This window comes from Plectrocnemia conspersa, unplaced genomic scaffold (assembly GCF_051122295.1).
Source record: "Plectrocnemia conspersa isolate PC_06_02 unplaced genomic scaffold, ASM5112229v1 ptg000010l, whole genome shotgun sequence".
Taxonomy (NCBI): Eukaryota; Metazoa; Arthropoda; class Insecta; order Trichoptera; family Polycentropodidae; genus Plectrocnemia; species Plectrocnemia conspersa.
In genome coordinates, this window is record NW_028277174.1 from 28,459,223 (window position 1) to 28,473,154 (window position 13,932).

The window sequence follows — 13,932 nt, forward strand, 5'->3', positions numbered from 1 at the left end:
TCTAAATACTTTTCCTGGCATATTTCTACACTGTTGGTATGTTTTTAATTTTTCATTTAATTCTACTCGTTCTGTATTTAGTATTTGAAATATTTTTTATGATTCATCTCTTTTCTTCAAAGCATTTTTAACATCATTATTAAACCAAGGTTTTGAGTTCTATATTTTAAAATATATTGTTTCATATCTTAAGAACATCCACGTTATTTATACTCCAGTCCCATTTTTGTAATTCTAATTTTATTTTATAATTTTTTTTCAATTACATTATTATTTTTTTTACATTAATTACATTGTGTTTTTGATATAAATATATACAGTTAAATGTTTAGTAACTCTTAGAGTTGTTTTTACTTTACACAGTACTCTTCTAATATTAGTAAAAATTAAATCTAATAATCTGCTCAAGATATTAGTTGTACTTATATTTTATTTTAGTATTAAAAAAAGTATAAAAGTCCAAGTTTTATCAATACTCATTTATAAATACATACGTTATAATCAATACAAAACATCGTTAGCGAACCATGCCGGTGAAAAATAGTACTCGGAGACATTCCGTTCGAATTTCGACATTCGCATGCCAACGGTCATTTGATTGATGCAGTTTTACCGAACGAATTTCCCGGGAAATGCACCGGACTGCTTAAACCCGTCACGTGACAAACGATCGGTCATTTTTCCACGTCAACTGCCTGCTGTTCAAATGGTCGTTTGCTAATTAACGTGTTTGCCTTCGTGTCGGTTGAATAATTAAATTAACCAGATATATAACTAGTTTTCTGGACCATTGGGTAGTGAAAAAAAGAGCCGTATTAGTAATTTTTAACACATTAAAATTTTAAATTTCTATCCAAATAAATTTTGATGTAAAACAAATTCAAGCTTTTGATAATAAATTACTTATGGCATTTTTATTAGATCTTTTCATCTTATAAGAGATTCTCTTCTCTACATTTTAATTTCCATGCTTAAAAAAACAATTTTTAAATATTTATATTCTACGTTGTTACACCATTGATGAAGATTATTAATGTTACTGATTCATTCTTAATTCTACAAGTGCTAATATTTATATTGCTTTTGTAAAGCATTTTCTTCATCTATAATTTCCTAGTTAATCTTTTAATTAATTCTTTTTTTATTTATTACGATTTTGTGCCATTATATGTTTAAGAAGATGTACCGCTAGTTTGAACTAAAACCGTCAATTTACTATGGATTATTATAGTAGAGGCTTATGCTCAATAAATATAACTCTTACAAAAAAACATTTTGAACTCTTATAGCTGCTAATATGATCCTTGGAGCAGCAACGCTTATAAATGACTCATAAAACATAATTTCAACCCTCGAAACACAAGCACTGTTGGTAACTTGTTTCAATTTTCGGCATAACTTACTGCCGTGAATGTCTGTAGGTAATTCAAAATGATATTTGTCAAATCTAAACAACGTGCTCAGATTACAAACCGACTAGTAAGAGACCTTCTTCGTGTCACTAGCATTTATCATTCGGTTACGAAAAGTATCTTGGTATATAAAACAAATACAATGTGTTTCTCTATTTATATTTATACGTAATATTGATAATCGCATTATTAAATATCGTTTACAAAGTAAACACAGATAATATGATAATGATATAGAGTACTTCTTGTTTAATTTATATTAAACGCAAGCTTTTTATTTTTAAAGTATAAAAAACACATAGTACTGTTAGTCTTCTTATACATTTCAATGTCTTGATTTTTTGAGTTTCATTTATATTTTTTTATTTTTATCTTTTATGGAATAGCACTCAAGAATAATTAAAATTGATCGATCGCATTCAAAAGTTTCTCAATGATGGCCATAAAAGGCACAGCATCGCCATTGTCCGCGGGCAATCGTTAATCATAAGCGAAATCGTTCGAGTTTCTCCATGGAGGAGTTGGCGGCGCTTTGTCGCCGGAGCAAGTTTTGAATGTGGCGCAAGTGCAACAATAAAATTTGACAAAGGGCATTTCTCGCGCCGAGTTTACCCGAGATTTTCAAAAGGAGTACTCCCGGGTACTGGATACGTAGTTTTCTGCCGTATTCGGACAAAGCTCGGCTTTGGAAAGTTCGCGCTAGCACCAGCGGCGGAAAGCTCCCCGTGAAAGCATTAAAAATCGCCAAAGCTCTTCGGCACGTACGGACACGTCTCACGCTGTTGAAAGCTCATTTCGAACGTTTCTTATTTTAGCGCTCACGTACCAGGTGGGTAGCTCTTTTAGCTCTCCCGCAGCTAACCAGTCAATTCAAAGCTCCCTGGCATTTCTGCACTCGGATGTATCGAAATGGATTTGATCGTTGTGTTTCTCTGTATTGTACATATTTTTGTTGAGGATAATCGGATTTGATACTATAAGGCAGTGGTCGGCAAAAGCTGGCCCATGATAATATTTGTATTTTAAGTAATAATTTATTCAATTACTGAATAACGGTTTTTTAATTATTTGCACTTTTAATTTTTCATTTTATTACGATACGAAGTTATGTTGTATTACGTTTAAAGCGTTAACTAATATATATACTATTTTACATACCAAAAATATTATAGAGCTTTTAAAAAAAAAGCGCAAAAATAAGTAACTATGTATTCATGTCACACTAGATAAATCTAAATTCAAAAAAATTATAAAAAAATTAAAATATATATACAAAAAATAAAAAAAATAATGGATAAATTTTTTTTTTAGTGGATACACCGACGATTAGCGTACAGATTATTCAAAATAAAAATCTGTTAAAATACATTTAGTTTAAGCACCACCACTGAAAAATTATGAAGGCGAATGCGTCAAAGATAACCAATTAAGTGACAAAGCATTTGCAAAGATTCATCAAAAATATTCACTTTAAACGAATCAGTACCAGATAAAGAACCTCTTGAAAATCACTATCACAAGAAAATAAATATACAATACTGAGAATGACCGTTAAGAGAGTTCAGAAAACAAATTTATATTAAATAAATTCTAAGAAAGCTTCAGAATTTGACTTGATAAAAAGAGCTGCCACGAAAAGCGAATGTTAAAATAATACAGATCAGATCCTTCTCAATTACGTTCATTTTATAATATAATAGTGCAGAAGTGATTATGCATTTATGGAAATTTAATATTTATTTATATTAGACTAATTTTACTGTTACATGTGTGTTAAAAACTATTTGAAAAATCTCTTCTCAATAGACGATGTTTTTAATTGAGAAGAAAGGAGAAATTATCAGTTTTGGTTTCGTCAGATTAACTTGACTAATAAATATATGCATAGGATAACAAGCTTTATAGAAAAGGCAATAGATGAAATAAAAATCTGCTTCACCATCTTTCTTGACATTTCTTAGGCATTTGATAAGGTGTTGGACGATGAACTTATTCATGAAATTATTTGATAAACTAAGCAAAGTTCAGAAATTTTACCTTTAGGATAAAGGTTTATTACTCACGCAAAAGGATGCTTATGCTGATTTTAAGAGAAATAAAATAAAAGTTTTGCAAATAAATGTAAAACTAGTCTTTACCAGCGACCTACCACATGATGAAAAAAAAACAAAACATGATGTTGGTCATAATTTCATAAATGCTTTTTGGTTTTAAATAAAAAGTAAAATGCCTGCACTATACTTTCTAGAAGGTGGCCAAGGTTGGCCAAGGACGGAGAATATAGTAAGTTACTTCGGGGTTACTTCGGTCGAGTTTGGTTTTGCCCGCTCTAAAATCTCTCGGAAGTTGTCAGAGGTTACTGAAAACGAAAAGCAAAGCGGGGGTAATTCAGTCGACTTGGCCAGCTTCGATCGCTTCCAAACATTGTCGGCAAATGGACGGAAGTCAAAGAAACCGAAGTCAGAGCTGTTCTTTCGAGCGCGAGCGGTGAGATACTTCCCCTTTCGCTCTCTCGCGTGTTAAGTGACGAGAGTGAGAGAGATAATGATATGGTTTTTCGCAAACTGAAATAGAACAAAAAGCTTGGTTCAATTTGAAAATGCGCGTATGCGTCCTATGGTTAACACGCACGTCGAGCGCTGCATCGTGGTCACGTGGTCAAGTTATAATACCACATGCTTATCGGGGACTCCAACAGACTCTTACTGACATCTTTAAATATTTTAGGGCACCAAAAGGTATTAATTATATGTTGGATAGTATATTCTTTTAAAGGATAGCAATAATATTTTTTTTCATATAAAATTAAATAATTAAAGAATATTTAGTGGTACTTGATTTTGTTACAAAAAATAGTTTCAAATACCCTTATGTATTTTCCTAGATCGGTATATATAAATGTCACACCATAACGAATTCTTGTTTAGAATTGATGGCGACAAATTCTAGGATAGTCACAGATGTGGTGTTCGTATTTTGAAGTATCATTTTTATGCCTTATGGCATTTTTCAAAGGCCGACAAAGATTTTGCGTAAATTGAATATTTACGACCGAAAAGTTTTCACTGATATTGTATTGGTGAGTGCCCACACAAACTTGTATAATTATCAGTAGCGTATTTTTATTAAAATAACAATTTAAAAATTGCGATTATTCAGCACATTTTTAGATCGCGCGCAAATATGCCAGCTGTGCGTGACAGCAACCGCCGTGCGAACGTCATTCACGCCCACCGTCCGGACGGCATATGAAATCTGTGGCTATCTCCACCGACTTCAGTTAAACTTCGGTTCGGACAACTTCTAGAGAGTGTAGTGCAAGCATTATACTCTTGATTCGAGACTGACAAATCACAGATGAACAAAATATGTTTACGACTTATAGTTAAGCTGCAAGGTTTTTGAATATCGGAATACAAAGAGTAGATGACAATATTATTTCGTTGCACAGGATAAACGCATTGTCTTATGCGTATCCTCCACACAAAAAGGTAGTTTTTCTGGTGCTTACGAGTGAGTAACAAGACTAATGCGCTAGTTCAGATGATTTGTAAAATCTTTTAAGTTAAGCACTTTTTTTTTATTGTCAGACCTTTTTGGTAACGAGTTGGTATTTCCTTTTCATAATTGTTGTTTGAATAACTTTAATGTTAACAATACAATATTTTTTCTTATATATATAAGCTGGATTAAAATTCTCTCATGAATCCCTCATAACAGATTTATTATTATTTACAAATAAACACATACCAATTGCCATTATTAAGGCATTTAAAACTATTGACAGCTTATAGAAAAACAATTTGAAACTTAGATAAGATTATGTATCAGTCAAAAAAACATCGCAATTTTTATCTCGTTAGCGTTTTGTTTACGTTTTAACTCTAAATATCTTTGTATTTGTTTTTGTCAATATTTTATTTTTGTTATAAAGATATCAACGTGCTTTATTTACAAAATACTTAATATTTTTTAGCTTATTTTTGAGCAATCACAAAGACACTTTTAAAAGTTCTTAACGCTAATAGAGGCAAAAATTAATCACCACGGTAATAAAGGCAACGCGAGTTAGATGAATAAACCACCGCATTAATTTCAATTTGCAAAAAGCTCCACCAGCTATTGCCATCTCAGTGTGAGTGAATATACTCTCGGTAGAGTGAAAAGAAATTGAAAAAGAGGCGGACAAAAAATCAGGCAAATTTTTGTATTTCATACACGCGTAACGCAATGTAACGTGTGTCGTCAAAGTATTTTTCTGGGCAGATAGTGCCGGCGAATCGCTTTACCTGTTCGCTCATCTCATCTAGATGATTAATGTTAGGGTCCTGATATTTTCCCTTCGGCACCGCAATTCTCTCCACACACACAATGGAAATTTTTTTGTGAAAAATCTCATACGTGATAATTTTTTTCTTGCAAATTTATATATGCGAGGTGGTGGTGGTGCTGGAAAAAAATAACATCAAAATATTATCCATTCAACCGTTCTCGACGTCGACCAAATTGTTATGCGATGATGTTATATTTTTTTAGTAAAGGATATATTTTTTTGAGGAAAAATCTGCTTTCGAATTAAAGTGATTTATTATGATTGAATATGTTTTTTTTTTTAATATAAATAATAAAATATTTACGACTAGGTAATTTTCTATGTAAGAATAATATGATTTTTATTATTCATATGGAAAGCTGTATGTACGAATAATGTTCATGTAAGCTGTAGTCATTATCGGATCATATAAGAGCAATGTCAATACACCATATTACCAATCGCATAACATATAACTTTCCCCCTCCACATTCGTGCGCGTGAATCGTTAACAGGTTGCGAATGTTGCGACTCAATTAGCAGTTCACTAGAACAGGTCAAAGCAAAATTATTTGCTCTTTTTTATATCAATGAAAAAATAACTTTAATAGCACATAAATTAAATATAAATAAGTATAATTACTTTTTTATAGCGCGTTAAATTTAAATTGCCTATTTACTATCGACATAAAACCATAACTCTAAACTTTTAACCAAATCGAAAAACTTAAAAAAATCATCTCGGAAATTTTTCTCGCAGACCATATCTAGTAAAAAATACAAATTTAAAAATATAAAAAACTGTCGCAGTGCGCCATGCAAGTTAAACTGACACATCTCTCTACCTCATCGCCATTTTTTCAATTTCTATCCCCCCTACCACTCTAAGCCAATAAAGCCTGAAAGTACCCCTTGGGGGGGCACCGAGTTGTTACTACTGTAAATATTTTTGACAATACCCAATAAATATTCAAATTCGTCCGTGCGTAAGCGGCATAAAGAAAATTATTCTCGCTGTGGAAATGAAACGTGGGAATTTGGAGTGGGGATATCACTGTGAAAGTGGTGGGGGATCAGAAAACCTACCCAGTGGGAATCCGGTTTGGATGCCGTGAGAAAGTTTAATATTGTTCGCCGGGAAATATCATTGCTTCGCTTAAAATTTCAATGAAGTTATAATTTTTTGCGCGTTGAAACTTTAATTTTTTTTTTTTAAATTTAAATTAAAATATTTAAATACTAAATTTATTTAAAATCTCTGCATATATAAACATGTTTACTTTATTTATTTATTCAATATAATTTTTGTATTGTAATATGACAATATATATTATTAGTCTAAAGCGTCACATTAAGGGCAATACAATCAACAACTACTAAGTAAGAAGTGACACACCAGACTGAAATCAAAATTTGTAAATCAAAGTTATAATCAAATTAAATTTGAATTACTCATTTAAGATTATTCACCCGAAATATTAGATAAGCGAATAAAAATTAATCTATGATTATCGATTGATTTTAAAATTTAAAATAATTACAAATTTTAATCTGTTAAATGATATTCAAATTTAAAAAGGATTTTAATTCAGATGTTTTATATATTATTTTAGCGTTATCAATATGTAATATTCTTACCAACCTAGTATAAATAAAAAAAATAAAAAATCTTTCAACGAAACCTTATTTGAGCAGCGTAGCAACATCGTAATGCCAGATAGTTTATTTTTAATACATTTAAAGGGTATTTTTTCAAAAGTAGATGTATTCTACAACATTATTAATTATTTAGATGCAAAGTTTACGCCTAATACTCTCATACCTGCGACGTAGAATTTATGTTGTTTCACTAAATAATAAACACTCGATACCGCGTAAAATTCAAGCGGGAGCTCCTAAGGGAAATTTACTCAGGCCGTATCTCTTTACCTTATAAACAAACAATATCCCAAAAATATAAAAAAGTATTCATATGTATACGTTGATTTGTCAAGTACTTACGGTCTTAAATCAATTGCAAATGATCAAGTAAATATTTTTAATTTAAACACAATTGTTCTTAAAACTGCCACCACTTCTTTAAAATAAACAAGGCATTAACGCGAAATAAATAACAAGCGTTAAATATCTTGACTAATATCTAAACTCCAAGCTTAAATTTAATAAACATAATTTGGAACTTTCCGCGATTGCGAACCTTAAAATATAATAATATTTAATAAAAATAAGCGCATAAATCATTTTAACAAATGCCTGTCCAGTGTGGAGTAACATTTGTGATACTATTTGTCATTTTAAATAAAGCTGTAAAAATAGAATACTACACCTTTTTTTATTAATTTTGAAAAAAAACAAAATTCTTCAAAACACACAATTGAAGAACACTGCATTAACATCCCACAAAATATTACAAAAATATTTCACGAAACCATACTAATTCACTAATCTTGTGTATCGGTGATTACGATAAAAACAACCCTTAATTCAAATACCATACACAAATATTGCTTTAAAGGGTAAAAACAACATATCAATGGTTTTATATCTTCAGTGAAAATTATTTAAAATATCACTTTATTTTTTCCCCTATATTTTTATTTTTCTTTTGCTTAAATTGTAAGCATAAAACAGTAACACATATATTAAAAATAAATAATAAGTTTGACTGTAAAATTATTTTTAATATTAAAATACACGTATTATAAAAATGCAAGGTTTTAAATATGCGTTCCATTTTTTAGGCCAACGTGTATATGCAAACTTGTTTAACCAAAAGTGATAAAGACAAAAATACACAGCGTAATCTTTATTTAAAAAGCGCCAGTTAAGATTTACCATCGTCGTCTGAAGCACCGGTGCTCATAATTGTTGTACAATCATCTCTATTGTATAAACACTTTTTTCACAAGTATAAATAAATTATATAAAAATGATACTGTATCAAAAAAATATATCATATAAAATTACTATGTTTTTTGGAGCACGTATTCTTAAATTATATCGAAACTCAATATTTGTATTATTTAGGTAATTAATTTAAAGTTTAATTAGTGAAAGATTACATTGTGATATACTAAAAAATAAAAAATAAATATAAGACAATTGCTGGTTCTTTGTAAAATCGATATTAAAATATTTTCCTAATATAGCGTTTATTCAATGGTACATTCTTTTGATAAATTGTAACGTTAAAACCGTTAATTCAAGTGCAGGGTTGTCGTAGCATAAAAAGTCGCTCATTGTTTTTCATCTCGCACCATTAAGTTCCTTACCGTGCTTTACAGATGCATTTAACTTGAAGTACGTGAATCTAGTCTGAAACTACTTTAAAGAACCTCAAATTCGTGCATTATAAGCTTAAATTATTATGGATGTAATCATAAATTTAATTTAGTTCATCGCACTATTAAACCGCTGCGTTTCTCCGGTCTAATAAATAATATACAGTGTTAGCGATTCATCATCATCAGAGAGCTATCGCTTTTCTTTTTCCAAGAAAACCGCAGTGCTTGGGTTAAAATTATAACAAACACGTGCGCATACATTTTTTTTTTTTTTTTTTTTTAAATGTTTATTTCAAAAATAATTTAGTTTTATACAAGTTATAAATTACATGTTTCTGGCTTTTAGCCATTATCATGTTTACAAGCGAAATTACAATAGTTTAAATAAAAATAGAGGCAACAATATGCAATATTTAATAAGTAAAATTTAAGGAGAAAATACTAAAACCTTTATACAATAAGAAAAAGAAAATAAAATAAATAAAATATAAGATACATAATTAAAAATAACACTTACGAACTGGGGCTATTGAAGTCGTGGTTACAGATTTGCTATCAAAGCATTATGTGCTTAGGCATTTTATGTTTATACTTGAAATTTAGTGTGACTTTGTCATAGTTACCAATTTTTGCAATTAATTTATTATTATGTTCACGCGAGATATTTTTGTAATAATTTATCGTATTATTAATAATGTGATTTTTAATTGTAGGTATAGAATATCGAGTGTGGAGTTTCTTTAAATTAGTATAATATGGGGTGTTATAAATTATTTTTACAGCTTTATTTTGAATTACTTGTAACTTATTAAAATTATTTTTACACGTATTACTCCACACTGGGCAAGCGTATGTTAATATCGGTCGTATTAATTGTTTATATAATAAAATTTTGTTTTTAATCGTCAACGCGCTTTTTCTGTTAAAAATGGGTCTCAGAGCTGAAATGGCGGCAAGCCCTTTAGACCGTACTTCTTTTATATGCTTTGTATATTTTAATTTAGAATCTAAGTGAAGACCCAGATACCTAACACTCGTTTTCCATTCAATGTTTTTGCCCTGCTCGGTTTTTAAAGGCGGAGGCAACGGTTGCCGGCGCATCGTAAAAATGATTGCCTCAGTTTTATCGTCGTTTATTTTTATTTTCCACTTTTTTAAATGTTTATTTAAGTTATGCAAAGATTTTTGTAGTTTTGTTGCTATTGGTTTAAGACCATATGAACTAGTTAAAACGGCCGTATCGTCCGCGTAAATAGAGAGACTGGTGTTTTTTAAAATTGGAATATCGTTTGTATATATTATATAAAGATACGGCCCAAGTATGCTCCCCTGAGGAACCCCGGCTGGTATTTTACGCGGTGTCGAATTATCGTTATTTAAGGAGACGACATAGCTTCGATCTTGGAGGTATGATCGGATAATTTGTATCAGATAGTGTGGGGTTTTGTACCTATCTAGTTTGTATACTAGCCCTTCATGCCACACAGTATCAAATGCCTTCTCTACGTCTAACATTAAAAATCCTGTGCTTTTTTTCCTGTTAAAATTCGCAGAAATGTGCTCCGTGAGTCTATTAAGTTGATGCGTTGTTGAGTGTCCTTCACGGAAGCCAAATTGTTCGTCAATGATTTTACTATTTAGACACTCTTTTAAACGTGATAAGATAATCTTTTCAAATAATTTACTTAGGGACGGTAGTAAGCTAATCGGTCGGTAATTTAATGGGATGCTATCAGCTTTACCGGGTTTTTTTATCGGAATTATTTTTGCAACTTTCCAAATACCTGGAAAATACCCAATAGATAAGCAAAAGTTAAATATATTAGTTAGGAAATGAAAGCATTTAAATGGAAAGTTTTTTATTAAGATGTTATCTAATCGGTCAATTCCCGGAGCTTTATTATTTTTAAGTGATTTTGCAATGTTATAAATTTCGAACGGGGTAATTTCGTTAATAGTTTTCTTATCTATTCTAGTTTTATCAAGTCTTTGAATTGAACGATCAACTTTACTCTGGGTTTTTAGATGCGTATAATTTTGCGTTAGCACATAGGATGTAGAGAATGCATTAGCTAATACCTCAGTTTTTTGTATGTTCGAGGTTACTATGTCGTCTCCATTTTTTAACGGCGGAATGTCTGAATATTTATTTTTAATTGATTTAGCGATTTTCCATAATGAGTTATCTGCTGGATTTAGTTTTTTCAGTTTACGCGACCATGAATCATTTTTAATTATTTGGATTTTTACGCGGATATCACTGGTTAATTTATTTAATAAAGTTTTAAGCTGGGGTGATCTATTTTTTTGCCATTGCTTTTTAATTCTGTTTTTGATTTTTATATATTCGATAATTTCTGGAGTTAATTTTACTTTATTTGGTATATTTTTACGCGTCGGTATAAATGATAGTTTACCCTGCTCGATTAAATTTGTAAAAAAATTAATATCATCGTCAATTTGCCTGGTGTTTTGTAAAGTGTATATCTGTGGAGCGCCGTGTAGACGACATTCAATGAAACTTCTAAAACCTTTCCAGTCAGCTCTTCCGTAGTCAAAAAATATTTCAGGGATGACCTCAACATCGCCTTCCAGAGCAAAAAACACAGGAAGATGATCCGAAGATAGAGCTTGGATGCAGTGCATCCCCGAAATTGGCGTAAAACCTTTGACTAATGCGAAATCAAGAGTTGATGGAGACATGTTATTAAAAGGATAGTGTGTGTGTGAATTTGGAAAGTGAATATCCGTGTCAGTATCGTGCAAGTAGTTAAAGAGCATGGAACCGGATCGATTGGTACTAGAACAATTCCAGTGCGAGTGCCTGGCGTTGAAATCTCCGCTTAATATAACAGAGCTTCCAAGTCCAAGCACAGCATCTAGATCACTCTGCAACAATTCGTCTCCGGGTGAGTTGTATGCGGCAGCAATTGTGATGATTTTATTATTATTATTAATTTGGATCGCGACAGATTCTAAGTTAATTACGTCGGGATTTATACGCGCGTGTTTTATAGATTTTTTAATAAAAATCGCAACCCCGCCACCTGGCCTTGAGAGTCGGTCTCTCCGGAGGCAAACAAAGTTCGGCAAAGATATTTTAACGTGAGGTTTAAGATACGTCTCGGTAACTATGACAATGTCAATTTTATACTCACTGATCAATAGCTCCAGCTCGCCAGTTTTGTGTCGAATTCCACGTGAATTCCACGTCAGCAAATTCAATTTCTTCTTAGAAGAGGACATCAAGGTACTCTACCATCATGATGGCTATCTCCATTTTGCTCGCACACTTGCCAGCTTTGACCCGAATCTCCTGAAGTACGAGGAGCATCTTCCGTAGATCCGAGGACGACATGGGGGCATCCTCTGCGCCGGTGTTTGGTGCTGCTGTCGGCTCTGGTTGTGATCTTTGAGCCTGTTTGAGATTAGCGGCCGCAGCTGAGAAGTTCTTAGCCGGTTGGGATGGTCGGAGTGCGGGAAAATGCTCCTGAACTAAGTTAAATGTCGGTCCAGGTGCAGCCGGGGCGACAGCCGCGACGGTAGCTGGCCTTTGATGTCTCCTCTGAGTCTGGACGAGATACTCCTTCCTGCGAGGGCAGTCCTTGAAGTTGGCCGGATGATCTCCTTCGCATCCGATGCATTTCGCTGGTGTCTCACGATCCGTTTTCGAGCAGTCAGCGGTTGCGTGACTGCCGGTACATTTGACGCATCGTGGGGTTCGGTGGCAGTTTTTGGCTGCGTGTCCATAAAGCTGACATCTGAAACATTGGGTTAAATGTCCATTGTTACGCTTATACCTTTCCAGAATGGCCTTGGCGAAACAAACGTACCGGATGTTTTTGATTGCAGCTGTCTTGGTATCCGAAGAGAACTGAACCAGGTAGAGGCGAGAACCTCCTAGTACCTCCGTCTTTGTCTTCATTGTCGTCACTTTGACGACATTGAGTCCTTGCCTTTGGAGGTCAGCAGCTATGTCTTGAGTTGGAACTTCTGGTAGTCCTTTCAGGACAGACTTTACTGTCTTGTCCTCGTCAGTGGTAAAGGTATGAAATGGGCGATGCCCCCTCAATCCTTCCATTAGTAAGGCTCGTTGCTCGAGCGAAGAACACTGGACGGACACGTTGCCCTTTCCAGTGTAACGCAACGTGAAGTTGCTGGATTTGGTGACGGATTTAATAAGGTCCGTCGTTTGAAGATGTGAGCCCGTGACCTCCATAATCACAGGCGGAACTCTGCTTGATTTGCTTCCTAATACCTCGGGAAGCTTTTCGAACCTGTTTTGGCTCGGGGTTGGTCCGGGGCTCCTGGACTCAGTGGATGGTCTGGCAGTTTTTTTCGGAAGTTGCCATTCCGAATCTTGACTGGGGTTAAGGAACGCCTTAATCGTCCCCACAGAACGCTTACGCGTCTGCGCCTTTTTCATGGCGCTGTTGTTTGGTAGGCAGTGAGCAAAATTGTTCAGCGGCGCAGCTGGCAGGTCCGAGTGTGTACAGCAGCGCGGTCTACGCACAGAGCACGAGGTGCGTCCGTACACCGCGAAGGCACAAAGCGGAATGACGTGCGCATACATAAACATGTTTGCGTTTAAGAGAAGAAAGAATAAAAAAAAGCGCACGTTTAGGAAGATTAATAGCCGACCGACGAAACGAAGGCTGTCCATGGTGGAGCACGAAAAAAAAATAAGCATACCAACCATGATGGATGTATTATAGTAGAGTTCACCGGGAAAATATGTTTTGGATGCGCCCTAATGCATTATTAATAAAGGGCCAAGATCTATTCGAGCAGGGCAATTCAAAGGTATCAAAGAGTGCAGAAGTTTAAAAAAAGAATAAGAAAAATATATATTGTTCACTTGATAATGCCAGATTAGACTAAAAATATGTAAGTTGTATGTTACTAGCAATATCATTAGACACAA

At 33.3% G+C, this 13,932-nt stretch overlaps 1 protein-coding gene across 1 annotated transcript; it reads right to left on the reverse strand.

Moving 5' to 3' along the window:
* Window positions 1-10,836: 10,836 nt before the first annotated feature.
* On the reverse strand, window positions 10,837-13,558 carry LOC148231287 (uncharacterized). The gene is made up of 2 exons (XM_088194807.1): window positions 12,842-13,558; window positions 10,837-12,769 (listed from the first exon to the last, which is right to left on the reverse strand). The coding sequence occupies exons 1-2, from the start codon at window positions 13,432-13,434 to the stop codon at window positions 12,241-12,243; spliced, it is 1,122 nt and encodes a 373-aa protein (XP_088050933.1). The 5' UTR covers window positions 13,435-13,558; the 3' UTR covers window positions 10,837-12,240.
* Window positions 13,559-13,932: the final 374 nt, after the last annotated feature.